Raw genomic sequence first — 19,392 nt, forward strand, 5'->3', positions numbered from 1 at the left:
ACTTACTAGCTATGTCACCTTGGGCTTGGTTTCCTCATTGTAAATAAGGGTAGATGTGAGGTTTTGGTGAATTTGTACGTGTAAGGCATTGAACATTGTCTGTCACGTGGTACATACTATGGAAAAGGTTATTATGCTTGTATTAAAAAATACAGGAGTATGAATTTATTACTTCAGTGTCTGTAGAATCTATAAAGTCAAGATCTAAAAGATTAGCCATTTGTTTCAGTCGTCTCACAAATCTATCATCTGCAGATTTATTTAGCAAGTCTGAAAAATTCATACTTTCATTGCTTGTCTACTCAGTATTCGAGGGATCATGTAAGAATTAAATTTAGGAAAAACAATTAGCAAGATAAGAGATGAATGGATTCTCCACACACTGAATAATAGATACCGGACGGCTTTTGAGAAAAAGACCCCAGTTTTTGAGATCTGCTGTCAAGTATTCGATGTCCCGGCCAGTAGTCGAAGGAATACCTGTGTTTTGAAATGGCCTTATGAGTGACATCCTACATTCCATTTATTGAAGTGCTGAATAAAAAATATTACTGTTCCTGGCCAGGCATGGTGGCTCACGCCTGTAATCCCAACACTTTGAGAGGCCAAGGCAGGCAGATCACTTGAGGTCAGGAGTTCGAGACCAGCCTGGCCAACATAGTGAAGCCCTGACTCTACTAAAAATGCAAAAATTAGCCAGGCATGGTGGTATGCATCTGTAATCTCAGCTACTCAGGAGGCTGAGGCACGAGAAACGCTTGAACCCAGGAAGGTTCAATGAGCCGAGATCACATCACTGCACTCCAGCCTGGGCAACACAGTGAGACTCCATCTAAAAAAAAAAAAAAAACCGTTCTTGAAAAATGGAGTAAATGCATTATTTCATGATACGTCTTAACAAGCCCGAAGTCTGTGTGATGTAACACGTTAGAATGAGAGGTCACTTTCTGTTCTTTAAGGAGATGTACAGGTGGAAATATTCTTGGCTTTAATTTTGTTTTCCAAGATGCATATTATTTTTGCATCTGTGCAACTGATGTCTCTCTAAATTGAAACTTTATCATCTCTCCACAGGGATGCCTCTGCACTGCTGGATCCGATGGAGTGCACAGACACAGCAGAGGAGCAGAGAGTACACAGTCCTCCTGCTTCATTAGTGCCGAGAATTCATGTGATCTTAGCCCAGAAGTTGCAACACATCAACCCATTATTGCCTGCCTGCCTTAACAAAGAGGAGAGCAAAACCTGTAAGTGTAAGTGTTACAGCCTAGTCAGCTATCTACTGTTAGCCTCAGTGTGTGTCCAGAGCTGCCTGTAACGTGCTCATAGTGGAATTAAGGGTCAGGTCTTCATTCCTCACAATAAGTGTTTTCAGTAATCTCTCTCTCATTGCCCCATTTTTCTCTTATGTTAATTCTCTTCACTGAAATGAGGACAAAAGAGTATACAAGGCTGGGTGCAGTGGCTCACGCCTGTAATCTTAGCACTTTGGGAGGCCGAGATGGGTGGATCACCTGAGGTCAGGAGTTCGAGACTAGCCTGGCCAATATAGTGAAACCCTGTCGCTACTAAAAATACAAAATTAGCCAGGTGTGGTGGCATGTGCCTGTAATCCCAGCTACTTGGGAGGCTGAGGCAGGAGAATCACTTGAACCGGAGGCAGAGGTTGCGGTGAGCCGAGGTGGCGCCGTTGCACTCCAGGCTGGGCAAAAAGAGCAAAACTCGGTCTCAAAAAAAAAAAAAAACAGGAGGATGCAAACTATCTTATTTTTAAAATGAGCATCACTTACTGATGGATATGTTACGCTTTACTTACTGTCTACTGAATTGTTGTGCTTTGCTCACATAGTTATTTTTTACCTAAGACACTTGAGAGGAACTGGTGTGTGTGTCCTGACTCAGGTCTCCCTTTCTCCTTCAGTTGTTTCAAGTTTCATGTCCGAATTGTCTCCAGTCAGAGCAGAACTTCTTGGGTTCCTTACTCATGCCCTTCTGGGGGATAGTTTGGCTGCTGAATACCTTATATTACATCTCATCTCCACAGTGTAAGTGCTGTATGCTGGTGGGAATTAGGGGAGTTTGGTGTGTGTGGAAGTGGAAGAGTGGGAAGATTGCTGGTGTAATCTGTGTTTTCCTTATTGGGCTTCATCACATGCTTTTTATCTGTTCAGTGTTAACAACTGTTATACCAAATCACAGACAAATTCCTTTTCTCACAGTTTCACATTTAGCATTTTGATTATGTCCCCTTAAATTTTAGAGCCAAAATCAGATAAAACAGTGGTCCCCAACCTTTTTGGCACCAAGGACCCGTTTCATGGAAGACCATTTTTCCATGGACTGGAGTGGGGATGGTTTGAGGATGAAACTGTTCCACCTCAGAACATCAGGCGTTAGATTCTCATAAGGAACACACAAATGCGCAGTTCACAATAGGGTTCACGCTCCTGTGAGAATCTGATGCCACTGCTGATCTGACAGGAGGCGGAACTCAGGCGGTAATGCCCGCTCGCCCACCCCTCACCTCCTGCGTTGTGGCCCGGTTCCTAACAGGCCATCAACCAGTACTAGTCCACGGCCTGGGCACTGGGGACCCCGAGATAAAGGATCTGGCTGATGAGCAAAATGAGCCGTTTTATCCCTTTTGCTTCCGAACGCTCTGTTTATACATCTCAAGGCGCCCACATCGTGTGCACATTTAACGTGGACATTGACACTAGCACCGCATCCCTTGACTCCACTGTATTTCTTTGTTTTCTGACTTTAAAACTAGTGTGGGCCTTTGACAAGTTCCAAGGACATAAAGAGGAAAATGTACACCATCTGTAATTTCACCACTTAGAACCTCCGTTAACCTTTAGGTACATGTTCATTGGTTTTTGTTTACGTATGTATACATCCCTGCATAGGTCTTAGTTACACTCTAAGCACAGATCCGTGTCTTGTTTTCAGCGGTTGATACATATTAAACATTTTCCCATCATAATGCTTCATGAACTTTGTAGTGGCTGCAAAGTATTTCACTATGCAGTTGTACCATACTGTAACCATTTCTCTAAATGTTAGGTTTTCCTAGCTTTTCTCTATTAGAAAGTTGCAGGAAACATCTTTGTGCTGTAAATCTTATCTTTTCTCAAATCAATCTGTGACAGTAGTACATAATGGTTGAGAGCACAGGCTCTGGAACCAAACTACCCGGATTCATATCCCAGCTCTGTCAGCTTCCGTTTAGATGAACATGTTGCTTATTATCATCTCTGAGCATTTCTCATCTGTAAAGCAAAGACAACAGTACCTACCGCTGAATGGTTAGGGGTTAAATGAGGAAACATTTACGTACTCAGAATGGTCTTTGGCACATGACCAGCAGCACTTACGTACCAATATTGGCTATTTTATTGCTGTTATTCTGATAAAATAACTGGTCAGAATATTCTGATTTATTTTTAATGACAATATTAAGCTAATTTTTCTATTCTTTGCTTTTTGATAGAAATCAGGAAGTCACTTCAGCATCTTATTAATTGATTTCTTTCTTTTCTAGATATACAAGAAGAGATGTCCTTCCACTAGGAAAATTTACAGTTAACTTGAGTGGTTGCCCACGGAATAGTACCTTCACGGAACACTTGTATCGAATTATTCAACATCTTGTTCCAGCAGTAAGATGAATATAAATATGTATTATAAACCTAAGCACACTTAAGAAATCCATCTAACTGTCTTTCATTCACTTCAAATATTTAACTTAGAGATTTTAATAGATCTTATTTAAGGGGAAACAAAGCCTGCCAAGTTACCTAATTCAAAATGTACTTTCCCCTAAACGTTTCACTTTTTTCTTCTTTTTGCCTAAGCACAAATTTCTGTAAGTCTAACAAAACAATTTCAGTAACTGCCTTAAAATTATACTCTGTTGATACCAATTTGTCCAATTTGGTATCCTTTTTGTACACTAAAGTCTTAAATCTAAATAAACTCTAAATTATAGGAGCATAATTCTTTTAGTTGAGGTAATAAAGTTCTTTATCTCCATTGCCTCAATTTTAATTCCTGTTTGGAAAGTTGAGCTCACTTTATTTGCCAGGGTATCTGGAATGCAGTATTTGCATGGTGGTAGGATCTTGGGAACAGGGGAATTGCTTCTGATTACTTGTGTGACTGAAAATACTGATCACTTCTTTGGAAATTGAAGAGGGTGCACTAGATCCTTATTGAACCAAATGTATTGAGTGTCTCAGTGCTAACACTCGTCTAGGCCCTCAAGAAGCAGAAGTGGACCGGAATATACCAGCAGTTCTCAGTCTCCTTAGACTCACTTTACACTGAAAAATGTATTAAGTACTCAAAGAGCCGTTTTTCATGTTATACTTATCATTAATTTACCAGACTAGAAGATAAAGTAAATACATCTATTAAAAATAAAAAATTACATATAAATATTTTTATAAAAACAACTTTTCCCAAGCCAAAAATGATTAGTGATAAACGTGACATTGTTTTACATTCTTGCAAATCTCTTTAATGTCTGGATTAATAGGAGACAATGGATGCTTGTATCTGCTTCTGCCTTCAGTCTATTGTAATCTCAGGTTTTGGTTGAAGTATATGAAGGAAAGCTGGCCTCACACAGATGGAAAAGGAGTTGGTAAAGGAAGGATGGTTTTGATAGCCTTTGCAGATAACTGGGTGGTGGTCTTTGATACTAGACCAAAACTGTCCACATGACATTTCCTTAAAGATAGTTAAGTGTGGAATCTGAAATCCTATTCATAAATTTTCCATAGTCTGCTATGGTAAAATTCATTAGTCTTGCACATTGAAAGGATCTTTTATCCATGCATGATTTTGACCTGATTGACCCCGTAAAAGGGTTGAAGCAATTCCCTGGGGGTTCTCGGGACCACAGTTTGAGAATTACCGAAACAAATCCTTTGCCCTCACAGAGTTTAGGTAGAAGATTAACAAATAAATTAATACATGGTAGGTCATTTAAGCACCCCTAAGCTCCCCCTGTTTTCTTAGAATCACTGAGGTAATACACAAAACTCCTCTAAATTTTCGCAATATATCTTACCTCTTCCTTGACAGCCTTCCCCCACCATACCCTCTTCTCCATCCTTGCCACATTGTTTCAAGCTGGAGGGATGGAAGAATGGATTGGTGTATAAGGCAGAGCACAGAGGGTGTTGGGAATGGTGGCTCAACAGCTGGAGGAGGAGCACAGATGGGTCACTTACTCGTTACACTGAGTGAGAAGGTGCTCACGTCCTGGAGGCACCTCCTGAGAGCGCAGGTCCCCCCACAGCTCAGTGTGCTCTACTCCTTGATTTTTCTGTGAAAAGTTTGTTCAAAAATGTCTACGATGAATGAATACAATTTTAAGTCAAAGAATATAGAGGAAAATTAAGCTTTTCTCTCCCTGTCTTGAAGAGTAAAATTAACATTTTCTTTTTGCTAGCTAGCTTGTGTTAGGTGAAAGAGGTTAGGCTTTGGGGTATTTAATATTTGTATGTCAGTTATCTACCATTTGTTTCATTGGTTAAATTAAAATTGATTTTCAAGAATATTGAACAAGACATTTGAGAATAAAGTAGCTCATAAAATGGACGAAATTCAAATGTAAGATCTAGATACTATTTTTGCTTCTAGAGTTCAAGAAACCATATCACTACTCCCTTAGAAATTTATAAGATCACTTTTTCTATGTGAAACACAATGTTTAATTCCAAGTACATATTTTCTTAAAACAGGGAAACTTAAATTCTTGTTCACTAAAAAATTTCTCTTTGCAGTCTTTTCGTCTACAGATGACTATAGAGAACATGAACCATTTGAAATTCATTCCCCACAAAGACTACACAGCCAATCGCTTGGTCAGTGGGCTCCTCCAGCTGCCCAGCAATACTTCCCTTGTAATCGATGAGACTCTCCTGGAACAGGGGCAGCTGGATACCCCAGGTACGTACATAGATGTTTCTCTTCCATTTCTGACTTTCTCCCCACTAAAGCCAGATCTAGGAATAACTTTTAGAAGAGTATCTATGGACAAATTCACATTTAACAAATAACGTAAGATAAAGGCTTGGCATGTGAATTTGATTAAAGCATATGTTATAAACTAATTGTATACACCAACTATGTTTTGCCATAGTATTCTGAAAGTAGTACAATGGAACAGACATTATATATCTTATATATGTATCTTATATAATGTATATCTTATATATTATATAATATATATGTCTAAGATATATAATATATGATTATATTATATATTTTATATATTATATATAATATAGTATATTTTTATATATTTATATAGTATATAAATATATAATACACAAATATATAATTATATGTAAATATAATTATATATTTATATTATATAAATAATATATTAAATTATTATATATAATATATATGTCTTATAATGTTATATAATATATGATATATGAGATATATATTATATATCATATATGTGATATATCTTATATATATCATATATATGTTTTCTATATTATATATAATGGAGCAATAATATAAAGGGTAGTATTAATATAATATTACAGTACAATACAATATATACAATACAATAATATAAGAATATATATACAATACAATATATACAATACAATATAATGCAATACAATAATATAAAGGGTAGTATTAATATAATGCAGCAGTAATATAAAGGGTAGTATTAGATGTTGAGGGTCGTAAGGGTTCTTTGGTGAAAAGTTTTATTGTGTCAGCGCATGGTTGGAGCAGTCTGTATGGGCCTACAATGTTGGGTTCTTTGCGTAGTTGTATATAACCTAAAATTTTTTGTTCAGTGAGTGTAAGGAATGGTAGAGACAGGGTCTCTCTATGTTGCCCAGCTGATCTTGAATTCCTGGGCTCAAGTGATCCTTCCTGCCTTGGCCTCCCACAGTGCTGGGATTACAGGTGTGAGCCACTGCACCTGCCCCAAATAGCTTTTTAAAAAGCTGAAATGGGAGGAAGCTTTGCCTTTAGTCATCTAATACCTCAAAAGGGAAATGTAGAAAAGATCTAATAGAATTTTTTTTTGTTTTGAGACGGAGTCTTGCTCTGTTGCCCAGGCTGGAGTGCAGTGGTGTCACTCGGCTCACTGCAAGCTCCAGCTCCCAGGTTCACGCCATTCTTCTGCTTCAGCCTCCCAAGTAGCTGGGACTACAGGCGCCCACCACCACGCCCGGCTAATTATTTTTTAACCTCCCTTTGTAAAGTTTGTAAATGGTTTTCAGAGAATGTCTGAAAAATAATAGATCAAATGGTTTACGCTAACCTCAGTTGTGGAATATATTATAAAATCACAAGAAATCAGATTGTTTACCAGTGCTCAAATAAAGACAATTAAGAATACACTGCTTGCAATCAGCTCAAGAGGTAAAGGTAGAAGAAAAAATGAGGTAGACTGGGCACATTTAAGGCAAAGGGGAATATAAAATCTGGCTGATCTATGTATGAAGGTAGTTTTAGTATTTCCTTGGTTTAGCCCTGTAAATACACCACTTAGAAATAATCATACTTGGGAACTATTTTATGTCTAGGTGCATACCAGATGCTAGGTATTAGATTTGCGGGGGGATCCCCTGGCCCCAGAAAGTTCTACCTTAACCAAGACTGTTGTAAGCCTACACACTTAGTGACGTTTAATGTAGTAAATTGGACAGCACCTCATACCCTTTATTAAAAGTGGTAGAAACTTCAAAGCTCATCATCGGTGTCAGCAAAACTGATTTGCTTAGATGATTAAAGTCAAATGACTGAAAGTGTTTTCCTGCCTTCGTAGGTGTTCATAATGTGACAGCCCTGAGCAACCTCATAACATGGCAGAAGGTGGATTATGACTTCAGCTACCATCAGATGGAATTCCCCTGCAATATTAACGTTTTCATTACTTCGGAGGGGAGGTCACTCCTCCCGGTATGATGAGTCATTTTTAAATGGAGGTTGACATTGGAAAAATAACTACATTTTTGCTGTTTCTTTGTACCGCTTATTAATAAGTTACATTTGTTGTAAAAAACTGTGACTGCTGATCATTAAGGGAATTGAGTATTTTGCACTGTCATGGATGAAAACCTTGCATCTACCAAGCTCAGATATCAGCAAGTCATGAGACCAGCAAGGCTGTTGGCAGCAGAAACACCCACATCTGAGCAGAGCGAGAGTGTCTGATTTTAACATCCAGACTTCTGTTCTTGCTACCTTTGACCCATTGTTTTCTGCTAATCTTATGTGAAAAATATTTTAGAGTTCCTTTTAAAATGTCCTTGGTCACTTGGTAGTTATTTTCATGCTTTACAGTGAAATGCTGTGGTATGTCTTCAGAGTGGCTGGTAAAGAGAGCTTTTAATTCTGCAGATGATGGGAAATGCTCCCAGTTGTCAAATGGTGTATAGTCTCTGTATAATAGTATTCACCTGCGATTGATGAGAAACCACCTTTGACTAAGAATGAAATGGCTCAAGGATATGTTTTCTGTGTGCAGGTGTGATAGAACTTTTTAATTAGCTGCTTTTTAGAGATTGGCTACATTTTTGTGTGTTTACTGATACCATTGAGGAAACATAAGTAACCAAGAAAAAGCTTTCATAATTATTTCTGAGGTAGTTATAAAGCATGTAAGTTAATATTAAAAATAGATTCTCACTGGGTGCCGTGGCTCACACCTGTAATCCTAGCACTTTGGGAGGCCAAGGCAGGTGGATTGCGTGAGCCCAGGACTTTGAGGCCAGCCTGGACAACATGACGAAACTTGTCTCTACAAAAAATTCAAAAATTAGCCAGGCATGGTGGCGTGCACCTGTGGTCCCACTATTAAGGAGGCTGAGGTGGGAGGATCACTTGAGCCTGGGAGGCAGGTTGCAGTGAGCTGCGATCACACCACTGCACTCCAGCCTGGGCGACAGGACAAAACCCTGTCTCACACACATAGAAAAAAAAAATTATTCCCTCCCCCTAAATAATAAATGGTATTTTCTAATTCCCACAGGGGCTGACAGAGATGATGCATCTTTCTTTAAAAATGTAGATCAATTTAGGAACTCAGAAAATACAGTGTACTCCTTCTCTTTTCAGGCAGACTGCCAGATTCACTTACAGCCCCAGCTAATTCCACCAAACATGGAGGAGTACATGAACAGCCTTCTCTCAGCGGTGCTGCCTTCCGTGCTGAACAAATTCCGCATTTATCTAACCCTTTTGAGATTCTTGGAATATAGCATATCTGATGAAATAACCAAGGTATGTCTAGGTTAGAATAAAGGATTGCCCTGTGTTGAATTGCAGTATGCAACCAATTTACATTTACCATAATTGCTGATAAGGTAATTTTGCCATTTGTTTTCTGTCATGTCTTTTTTTATTCCTCTGTTACTCCATTACTGTCTTTTTGTTTGAAATAGGTATTTTCCAATGTCCCACTTTAATCCCTTGAGGTTTCTTAAAGTTATTTTCTTAGTGGTTGCCGGGGGTGGGGGGGAGGATAAAGTTAACATGTTAGTATAATCATCTATTTAGGATTAATGCCAGTTCGTTTAGTTATTTTTAATTAAAAAAAATTTTGGCTAATGCCAGTTTAATTATACAAAGACTTTGCCCCTTTATAATTCCATTCCTTCTCCCTCGTGCTGCTGTCATACAATTACCTCTCAATACATTGTATGTCCATCAACACATTTAGAATTACTGCTTTTGCAGTTGTCTTTTAGAGAAAAAAGTTAGAAATGGGAAAGACTTCTGTACTATTTTTTCTATTTGTCTATGCAATCACTTTTACCAGCACCCTTTATTTCCTCACGTGGGTTCATGTTACTGTCTAGTATGTTTTCAGCCTGAAGAACTGTCTTTAGTGTTTCTTGCATGGCAGGTCTACTTCTGCAAATTCTTTTTTGAGACAGGGTCTCGCTCTGTCACCCAGGCTAGAGTGCAGTGTTGTGATCATGGCTCACTGCAGCCTCAACCCCCCCAGGCTCAAGCGATCCTCCCACTTCAGCCTCCTGAGTAGTTGGGACCACAGGCATGTGCCACTGTGCCCAGCTAATTCTTTGGTTTTTTTTTGGTTTTTGTGTGTGTGTTTTTGTTTTTTTGTGTGTGTGGAGATAGGGGATCTCTTTATGTTGCCCAGGCTAGTCTCTAACTTCTGGGTTCAAGTGATCCTCTCTCCTTAGCCTCTCAAAATTCTGGAATTAGAGGCGTGAGCTACCACGCCCAGCCCTCTTTTAAGTTTTTGTTTATCTGGGAATGTCTTAATTTCTCCTTAAGGCTAGTTTTGCTGGATGTAGAATTCTTGGTTTATAGTCTTTGTCTCATCATTTCGAACATGTCCTCCCACCACTTTCTGGCCTCTGGTTTCTACTGAGAAGCCAGCTAGTTTCTGATGAGGATCCTTTGTACACGCTGAGTCACTTTTCTGTCACTGCGTTCAAGATTTTGTGGCTTTTGACAGTTTTGACTATGATGTGTCAATGTGTGGCTCTCTTGAGTTTATCCTACATGGAATTTGTTGAGCTTCTTTGAGGTGCAGAATAATTCATATTTTGGGGAGGTTTTCAACAAATTTGGGAAGGTTTTGGCCATGTTTCTTTCTGCCTCATTTCTCTCTCCTCTCCTTCTGACACTCCCACTGTGTATCCGATGATGCATTTAATGGTATCCCACAGGTCTTTAAGGCTCTGTTCATTTTCCCTCATTCTTCTTTTTTTGTTCTGTTTCTTAGACTAATCTCAGTAAACTTATCTTCAGGTTTAGTGATTTTCTTCTGCCTGATCAAATCTGAGCACCTCTAGAGAATTTTTACTATATTTTTCAACTCCAGAATTTTTATTTCCTTCTTCTAAAAAATTATTTCTCTCTTTTTATTGATACTCTCTATTTGGTGATTCTCATATTTTCCTGAAGTTTTTTTTATGTGGTTTCCTTTATTTCTTTGAATGTTTGAGTTTCCTCTGGGACAGTTTTCTACTGACTCCCTTATCCCCAACGTGTGAGCCATACCTTCTGGTTTCTTTGTACTTTTTTGTTGAAAACCAGACATTTTATTTGGTCAATGGGGTCTCACTCTATCACCCAGGCTGGAATAATAAGTAGCACAGCCACAGCTCACTGCAGCCTTAAACTCCTGGGCTCAAGTGATCCTCTTGCCTCAGTAGCTGGGACCATAGGTGTGCGCCACCATGCCCAACTAAAGTTTTGTTTTTATTTTTTTTCTTTTCTTTCTTTTTTTTTTTTTTTGTAGTGATCAGGTTTTGCTTTATTGCCCAGGCTGGTCAACTCCTGGCTTCAAGTAGTCCTCCCACCTTGGCCTCCCAATGTGTTGGGATTACAGGCGGAAGCCACCCCACTTATCCACAACCAGACATTTTAAACTATATAATATGGCAACTCTGCTTTGGAAGTTAGACTCTGGAAATTAAACCTCCCTAGGGTTTATTGTTGTTGCTGTTTGTTACTGTTGGTAGGCTGTTTAGTAACTTTTTTGACTAATTCTATAAAGTCTATCTTTGTCACATGTGGGCACTGAAGTCTCTGCTCTGTTAGTTTTGTGGTTAATGATTGGAAAGAAATTTCCTTAAATGACGGGAAGTAGTCTCCCAGTCTAAGGGTGAATAATAATCATAAATAAAAATAAAAGTTGAGGCAAGCCTTCAGTTCCACACTTAGCCATACAATTGACAAGCCTGTCTTAGCCTTCATTTCCTGCTCACACAGAACCTCCAGGTTATCCAGAGGTGGGAGTTAAGGTCTCTGAGCATGTCTGCAGCCTTCTGAGTTCCTAGGAGTTACATACTTGAGGTTTTCAGAGCCCTCTACAGACAGGTCATTTCCCAGCTAGCTTTTCCGTTTAAGGGTTTGGGTTAGTCTGTTGTTTGCTGCAGCTGTTACCCAGTGTCTCAGGTAGCTAAGGTGATTGGTAATTTCTTCTGATTGTTTTTGATAAATGCCCTGGGGAAGGAGGTGGTTCATAGTAGACAGGCTTCCAGTCAGGTTAAATAAAGACAACCTTGCAAATGAGTCCTTCCAGGGAGCCACCAGACAGGTGGTCAGATGACAGTTCTCCAGGAATGGCACTTTGAAGGAGCCCTAGCCCTGTTCTCTCTCCAGTGGCTGCCAGGCTGTTGGTTTTTGAAGCTATTAATTATCGTCTGGAGGGGAAGGGATTGGAATTTAGGAGTAGGACATGTTAAAATGCTGCAAGGCTCAACATTCTTACCAATAATCAGCTGGTTTTCTTGCATAAATGCTCTCTGGATTGCTGCAAGTGTGGTTTTATTTCTAGTTTTTAAAAAGCTGATTTTTGATCAGTGTTAACAGTAGAGTTTTCTGCGGTCCCTTCTCTGCCATTTTCACTAACATCACTCTTCCTTTGTTGAAAAGCATTGTTTCCTATGCCAGTTGCTGATTTATATGTTTGCTTGACTTTAAATGAATCTGAGTTTCATTATTTTGTTTTCATCAGCATTATTATGTATATGCTTTGGTACTTTCACCCATATTGCCTCCTTTGTCTAAGGGGCCGTATCCACCTTACTACATCAGTCAAGGAACCATGTTAATGTTCTCTTCCTTACAAAAATGCACATCATTTACATTTACTCTTTTGATAAAGGCAGTTGAAGATGACTTTGTGGAAATGCGGAAGAACGACCCTCAGAGCATCACTGCTGATGATCTTCACCAGCTGCTTGTGGTGGCTCGGTAAGTGGCGCGTGTCCATTACTGCTTTTTCAGAAAGCTTGTATATATGTCTGCTGAGTTATTCAGCAGTAACTGAGGCAGACTTCTAAAAACGGAAATGAACTTTTCCTTTTAAAAACGCTGTATGAAAGGGCTCATTGAGGGGGAATCGAGTTTGGCTGGTGATCTCTTCAGTGGAACAGGCATGCTGCTTGTTCTCTAAGCTTCAAAGAGTGAGCCACCCTCCAATTCTGACTCTTCGACGATTTCTTTGTAGAAGCCCAACTTGGCTGTTGACTTGTGTGTAACTACCAGGCGGTCTTGTCTCCTAACATGGTCTGTGTTTTCACAAAGTATTCCTAGGTCTTAAAAAAATTTAAAACTTACTATCCCAGCTCTAGACTTAAATTTCTGTGTTTCAAACCAGGTGTCTGTCTCTCAGTGCTGGTCAGACAACACTGTCAAGAGAACGATGGCTGAGAGCAAAGCAGCTAGAGTCTTTAAGAAGAACGAGGCTTCAGCAGCAAAAATGTGTGAATGGAAATGAACTTTAAAGATGTGATACCTATGAAGAGTAATGGGCAAATTGTAGCCACATAATTGTAAAATTCAGATATTCATTTATACCACATTGTTTTATAGGTAATTTCTATCACAAACCAGTGACATTTCCTGAAATCAAGCCTGGTAACATCTGATGTTTATATGATATTCATTAAGGACTTTTACCTTACTGATTTCATGGAGCTTTTGAAGTTTGTTTTATAATTATATAAATTAGTAATGATGTAAAAAAAGTATTTGATATTAAAAGTTTAATATTGATAACATTGCTGATTGTACCATTTCCTTAGCTTCAGCTGAGTCATAGGCCAGGCTGTTGAAATGCTGAAATGAAGAAGGTTGTTGCAATTTCAAAGTCAGAGGAATCGTGCTTCGGATTTCTTATGTTTTCTAGTTCTGAGTTTTTCCAGTTCACAGTGGGTTGGGGGGCATTCAGTAGTCCATCTTTGGGGAACGGAGGCGTACTTGCCATTGATTCACATGACTACGTGAAATTCTGTACTGTCATTTCCCAGATGTTTGGCCACAGAAACTTTTTCCCACTTAACAAACATTTGTTAACAGCCTGCAAAACTAAACTTGTACATGGCAGTGGTTCCCAGACTTTTGTATTTTATGGACCAGTAGTAATATTTCCAAAAATCTGGGGGACTATAAGGTTGCCAAATTACCTTGCCAAGTAATCCGAATAAATCACTGTATTGTCACCATTTTTTTCATAAAAGGACAATCTCTGAATGAGAGTCCTTTAAACGGAATGAATGTAGCTTTTGGGCGCAAAAGAAACCAAGACACTGCGTTGTCTTTATTTTCTCCTATCCCAGTGCATTTGAGACCCATGCATAAGGGAATGCTGTGCTACAAAGTTGTGCCCAAATATGAAAACAAAACAGTAAATTTAAAAAGCAATACCCCCTTTAGAAAGTTTTTATTTTCTTAATGTCATTTAGTTGCTTTGATTCTATTGGATTTTTGGCATTTTATGTGGGATCATCAGTTGGTTCCAAATATGTTAGATCAGCTAACATCTGCTACTCCAGTAACAGCCTCATACAACTGCAGGTAGGTTTTCTCCAGACCAATTAGTTTTAATAGAGCAAACTAACAGACTGTAGTAGCATGGTTATGGCAACCAGAATCTTCAGAAAGGTTAGGACGTTGCTTTTTAAGCTGTCAGTGGTATCAAATAACTTACCTAGTTGGAGACAGATAAAGGATCCCTTACATTTTTTCCTGTAAGGCCTAAATTGAAATTGTTAACCAAGGAAACAGGGTCAGCCTTGAAAAACCAAGGAATTCATTGTACCTAATAACTGAAGTAAAAATTACTAGTTGTTCAACTTTTCCTAAACTCAAATCTATTTTTATAAACTAATGTAAATAATGTTTATATTAGAGTTGAACTGGTTTTCATTTTTATAAGTGGTAGACTAGACCTACTTCCTTAAACTTTTAGAAATAAAATGAAGGCTTAACTGGATTTGTGAGGATAAAATACATTTTCTTTAACTGTCCTAGAGCAAAGTAGATTAGTCACCATGCGTTTTTTTGTGCCAATGTAAATTGTAATTTACCAAAGAAAAATACATACATTGCTTGGTCTTGCAGAAAAGTTCCCTTGAAAGAACCTTTCCAATAAATAAAATGTCCCAAATTACCAGTACCTTGGGCTGTTTTCATGAATAAGATAAGATTCACCATCCTATGTGATCTGTGTGGAAAAAGACCATGTCCTCCTGGTGGAAGACATGAGAGAGCTGAACGGAGGAGGTGGTGCAAGAGGGACTTCCTGCTCAAGGCCTGCCCAGGCAGCGGAATGGAGTGCAGTGCTTGGCTGCAGAAACCCTTTGTCCCTCACCTATATACACACGGACAGTCAAGTTTGTTGCTCTAATGTAAGGCACGGCGTTAATCCTGTATGGCCAGGAAACTGAGTAGACTCCTGTGTAACCCTGTTTGGAACTTTGCCTTCTTAAAAAAATTTTCAAAGATCTCTTTCGAACTAATTTCTGTAGTTTAAACGTGTATTTATCACCTAATGTTGGGTTGTATTTTCTCCCATGTTAGGAACCCTTAATATTTTCAGGACCCGGAAGAAAAGTTGGTAGAAGAAAGCATTCAGTTTTGAATGTTTGGATTTAAAGTTATAGTTTCTGATCCATTTCACTTTTTAAATCATGAGTATATTTCAAAGGAGTAAAATACTGGCAACAGCTAGACCAAGTGTTCAGTTACAGCAAATTTGCCCTGTTTACAAATTCTTTAATCTGTTATGCAAGGAATTCTCATACACATTTGTCACTTTAAATTACAATGGTACTTTAATAATCACAAGATTTAACACGTAAAAAAAAAGATACCACTAATAATAACAAAAGTGGAATGTTTATCAAAGTTAGGACATAATGTTCAGCTGAGAATCAGTCACTTCCACAGAGAAAGCTCTAAAGATACCAGACAAACCAATACTTGTTGGAATACAACTTTCTTACTGTGGGGATTATAAGGGCAGCCCTGGTTCATTGTGGTCAGAGTTATAGTCAGATTCAGCACAGTTGTGTTTCAGACTAAATTTTTTTGAGACAGTCTCACATGCAATGCATACCCCAGGCTGGAGGTCAGTGGCACAATCACAGCTCACTGCAGCCTCAACCTCATGGGCTCAAGCAATCCTCCTGCATGCACCACTATGCCCAGCTAATTTTTGTATTTTTTTTTTTGTAGAGACAGATGTTTCCCATGCTGGTCTCAAACTCCTGGCCTCCCAAAGTGTTTGGGATTATAGGTGTGAGCCACTGCACTAGGCCCAGACTAAATTTTGAAGTTGTGGATCGTCTACATAAGATGTCGAGGATGCCCCTCCTGGAATAAATTAAAACCTGACTGACTTCTAGAATTTCCAGTAGCCAATATGTGTGTTCTTACATTCCCGAAAACAGCAAAATGAAATCTAATAGGTGCTGGTATTCACCTCTGATGTATCAGGTTTACTGTGTGACAAGTCTTAATGCTCCTAGGTTTATATTGTACAGGCAGCAGAGTATTTTTAATGTGTTCAAGTAGAATATGGGGAAAATTAGGATCAAATGAGAATTCATTTCTCTAGTGTCAACAACCCTCAACTCCTCAGGGAATAGTTAAGCCATCAAAACTAAAATAGCTTTATATTCAAATGCTTCAGTAACATGTTAAAGTCACTAAAAACTAAATGTGTTATTTACTTTGTAGAGGTAAAACACACAGGAATGAACTGACAGAACAAGTTATGAAAAACGCTAATCCCCTAAGCATCTGCATGTCCAGCCCTTGTGTCTACTTAATGTAATCTACCCACCCCACTCCAAAAAAAGGTTCAGGTTATATCCCAAAGTGACCTGTTGCTGAATTACCTTCAAATAAGCAAAGAGCTCTGTAGTGTATAAGCTACTCAGGTCTACACATTCTAGAATGATGCACTTCTATAGTCCTGGCTGTAAAATTAGGAAATCTACTCAGGTTCAGACTCCGTTTAAAACCCTTTCCAATGAACAGAATTTGTGATCCCTGGATTCAGACAGTACAATTAAAATACCCCAAGAGGTGAAAACTTCTTATTTTTAAATAAAAGCCATGGAAGTATTCTTATGGCTAAAAGCTAAATCTGAATTATCCGTGTCTGGCATTGTATAAACATCTTTTTAAGTTCATTTTGCTGGACTTGATTAATGACTTCAGGTTCTGGAGGACTCTTCTGAACTTTTGCCACTGCAAAGTTTATCCCATGGGTTAATCCAGCTTGGGTAATACTAGCAACCTGGACCATGGAACTTCGAATCTTGGCAAAGGGAGAGACTGCTCTGCTACTACTGCTCTCTGAAGGAGAAGGAGTTACATGAAGCCCTGTCTCAAGTTCAAGCATGCTGGAAGCAGAGCTGGGGGTTTTTTGAGATGCAACTGAATGCGCTGGCTCAACTGACAAAAACTGTGGGCCTGTTGCAGAAAGAGAGACATCTAATTGCGAGGGCCGAGAAGGTGTCTGTTCTGTTGATTCTGATTGGGTTTCTTCATTTGCAACTTGATTGGTCATTTGATTTCTTTCCTGACTAGCCTGCTGAGACACAGACCTGGTCTCTGATAGGTGGGTCATTTTGTTTTGTGCATCTTGCACAAATCTGTGGCAGTAAATATCCATAGGCTTGGCAAAGCCAGTCAATATGTGTACGTTGCCAGCAGAAGGACTTTTCTTCAAAGGAGACTCCTGGCCTTTTCCAAGTCCACTCCCATGAACAACAGTCATCTCTGAAGGAGCATGAATGCTACTATCTGTGCTGCTAAGAGACTGGGACCGACTGCCCAATCGAGGCGCTGAAGCAATAATACCACAACTAGGAAGAACGTAATCTATTGGCCCTACACTCTCTAATGAGTTAGCTAGCTGCCTGTCTTCATCAGACTTAGAATTTGTAAGGAATTCATCAGAGTGGTATGAGTCATTATCTGAAGACATGTCCCCATCAGACTCTGCCTGAACCTTATCCATCACTCCTGTGTTTTCCATAGTTTCAAGACTACTATCTGATTTCCAAAGATTTACTTTTAAGTTTGGTTTTAGAAAGTTAACTTTCATTTCAGGTTTGGTAAAGTTTCCTAGCTTTCGGAGATTGCCAATATTTACATTGGATTTGGTCTGCTTCACTTTTTGATTTAGAGATGAAAATTTGCTCATTAAAAAATTCTTTCCCTGGGCCAAAGAACCTTGGTTTTGAGATCTGATACCTATGATGTCTTCGTGAGGTTTACTGCTCTTCCTACAAATTAGAAGAGAAAAAAAGTTAATTCCCTGTGGAATTCAATATGCCAGTTCGTTATTAACATAAGTGAAAACACTTTACTTATTCAAATTGGTCCCAACTTCTTGAAAACAGTGCATTGCTAATTGACAGATAACCCTCAGAGTTAACATTAAAACAGTGCTATCCAATAGAAATATATGAAATACATATGTAATTACAATTTTTCTAGCAGCCACATTAAAAAGCAGCAATGAAATTAACAGTATTTCATTTAACCCAATATATACAAAATATTTCAACATAAAAATATTAAAAGATGATTAATATTCCTTTTTGAACTAATTCAATATAGGCAATGTGTAGTGTTCTATAATTATAGCACACCTGAATTCAGCCTAGTCGCATTCTAAAAGGCTTCACAACCACATGTGGTGAGTGGCTACCATTGTGGGCAGTGTGGGTCTAGCACAGCCACCATCTGTACAATCAGCAAAGACATCTCTGACTATAAATGGGAATCTGCAGCACCTTAACTAAGGTTATCTATACACATCCCAGTGTGGCTCAAATTCAGGGGGAGAGAGGGGTAAGGCTTCCATTTTCTTACATGTCCTGTGGGTTACCTGAATTTATTTTAAAAGATTTGGGACATTTAACAATTACTTAGTGTCTTCTCTCCTTTGGTATCCCTCATGACAGCTATAAATAAGAAAGAAAAGTTGATGCTATTTGCCACAAATGTCTCAGTATGTGCACTTGTACTGTTGGGTCAGGCAAGATCACTGATCCTGAGCATACTGCAGAAAAATTATGGGTTAAAGTAATTCTTCAACAAAAGCCTGAACAATTTTCTTCTGGCCAAATGGCTCTCTTCACTAGTAGAATGTGGACCACAAAACCTGACAGATGCTCATTAGAAAGAAAAGCCACACTTTTTAAATATGAAATAATCTGTTGATAGGCATTCTTTTTCCAAATTCAAAAGCCTACTGTTTAAAACATACTATTTTCTCTACAAAGTATTTAGAAAAAATTTCAATGTTTCCTCTCATCAGTTTACTTAGGAGTTAAAAATGTATCATTGTGGCTACGTGAGGTGTGTCAAGGATGGCAAAATCCTTGCAGGGCCGTTGCTCTCAGACCGGTTCTCTTGGCAAAATACCACCTACTTAAGTACTTGTGGAGACAGTCAGTGTTACTCTGTATCAAAACTTTTAAACACAACTAGAGGATGATATCCTAAGCATATTTTAAATGCCATATCACTCAAGAAAATGAAACTCTGGGTCTTCAGAGTTTTTCTTGAAACTGAGGATAAGCAATAACCTTTGTATGGCACTGTTAAGGACAA

General features: G+C 38.6%; 2 protein-coding genes across 6 annotated transcripts in view; one reads left to right on the forward strand and one right to left on the reverse strand.

The window, feature by feature from the left end:
• Positions 1-16,607, forward strand: part of MCMBP (minichromosome maintenance complex binding protein) — a 63,482-nt gene extending 46,875 nt beyond the window's left edge. For 2 of the 3 annotated variants that reach the window (XM_032176357.2, XM_032176355.2), the window contains exons 9-16: positions 1,075-1,253; positions 1,922-2,045; positions 3,545-3,662; positions 5,796-5,961; positions 7,817-7,950; positions 9,109-9,273; positions 12,638-12,726; positions 13,133-16,607. In XM_032176357.2, coding sequence (XP_032032248.1) covers positions 1,075-1,253; positions 1,922-2,045; positions 3,545-3,662; positions 5,796-5,961; positions 7,817-7,950; positions 9,109-9,273; positions 12,638-12,726; positions 13,133-13,259 — 1,102 coding nt within the window. In that variant the 3' untranslated portion in view covers positions 13,260-16,607. The remainder of the gene's footprint in view (positions 1-1,074; positions 1,254-1,921; positions 2,046-3,544; positions 3,663-5,795; positions 5,962-7,816; positions 7,951-9,108; positions 9,274-12,637; positions 12,727-13,132) is intronic. The other variant, XM_032176356.2, reaches the window with a different exon arrangement.
• A 230-nt stretch (positions 16,608-16,837) lies between these two features.
• The window catches only part of INPP5F (inositol polyphosphate-5-phosphatase F), a 104,056-nt gene continuing 101,501 nt past the window's right edge, over positions 16,838-19,392 (reverse strand). For all 3 annotated transcript variants that reach the window (XM_032176351.2, XM_032176352.2, XM_032176354.3), the window contains one exon: positions 16,838-18,056. In XM_032176351.2, coding sequence (XP_032032242.1) covers positions 16,904-18,056 — 1,153 coding nt within the window. In that variant the 3' untranslated portion in view covers positions 16,838-16,903. The remainder of the gene's footprint in view (positions 18,057-19,392) is intronic.

This window comes from Hylobates moloch, unplaced genomic scaffold, assembly GCF_009828535.3.
Source record: "Hylobates moloch isolate HMO894 unplaced genomic scaffold, HMol_V3 SCAFFOLD_3, whole genome shotgun sequence".
Taxonomy (NCBI): Eukaryota; Metazoa; Chordata; class Mammalia; order Primates; family Hylobatidae; genus Hylobates; species Hylobates moloch.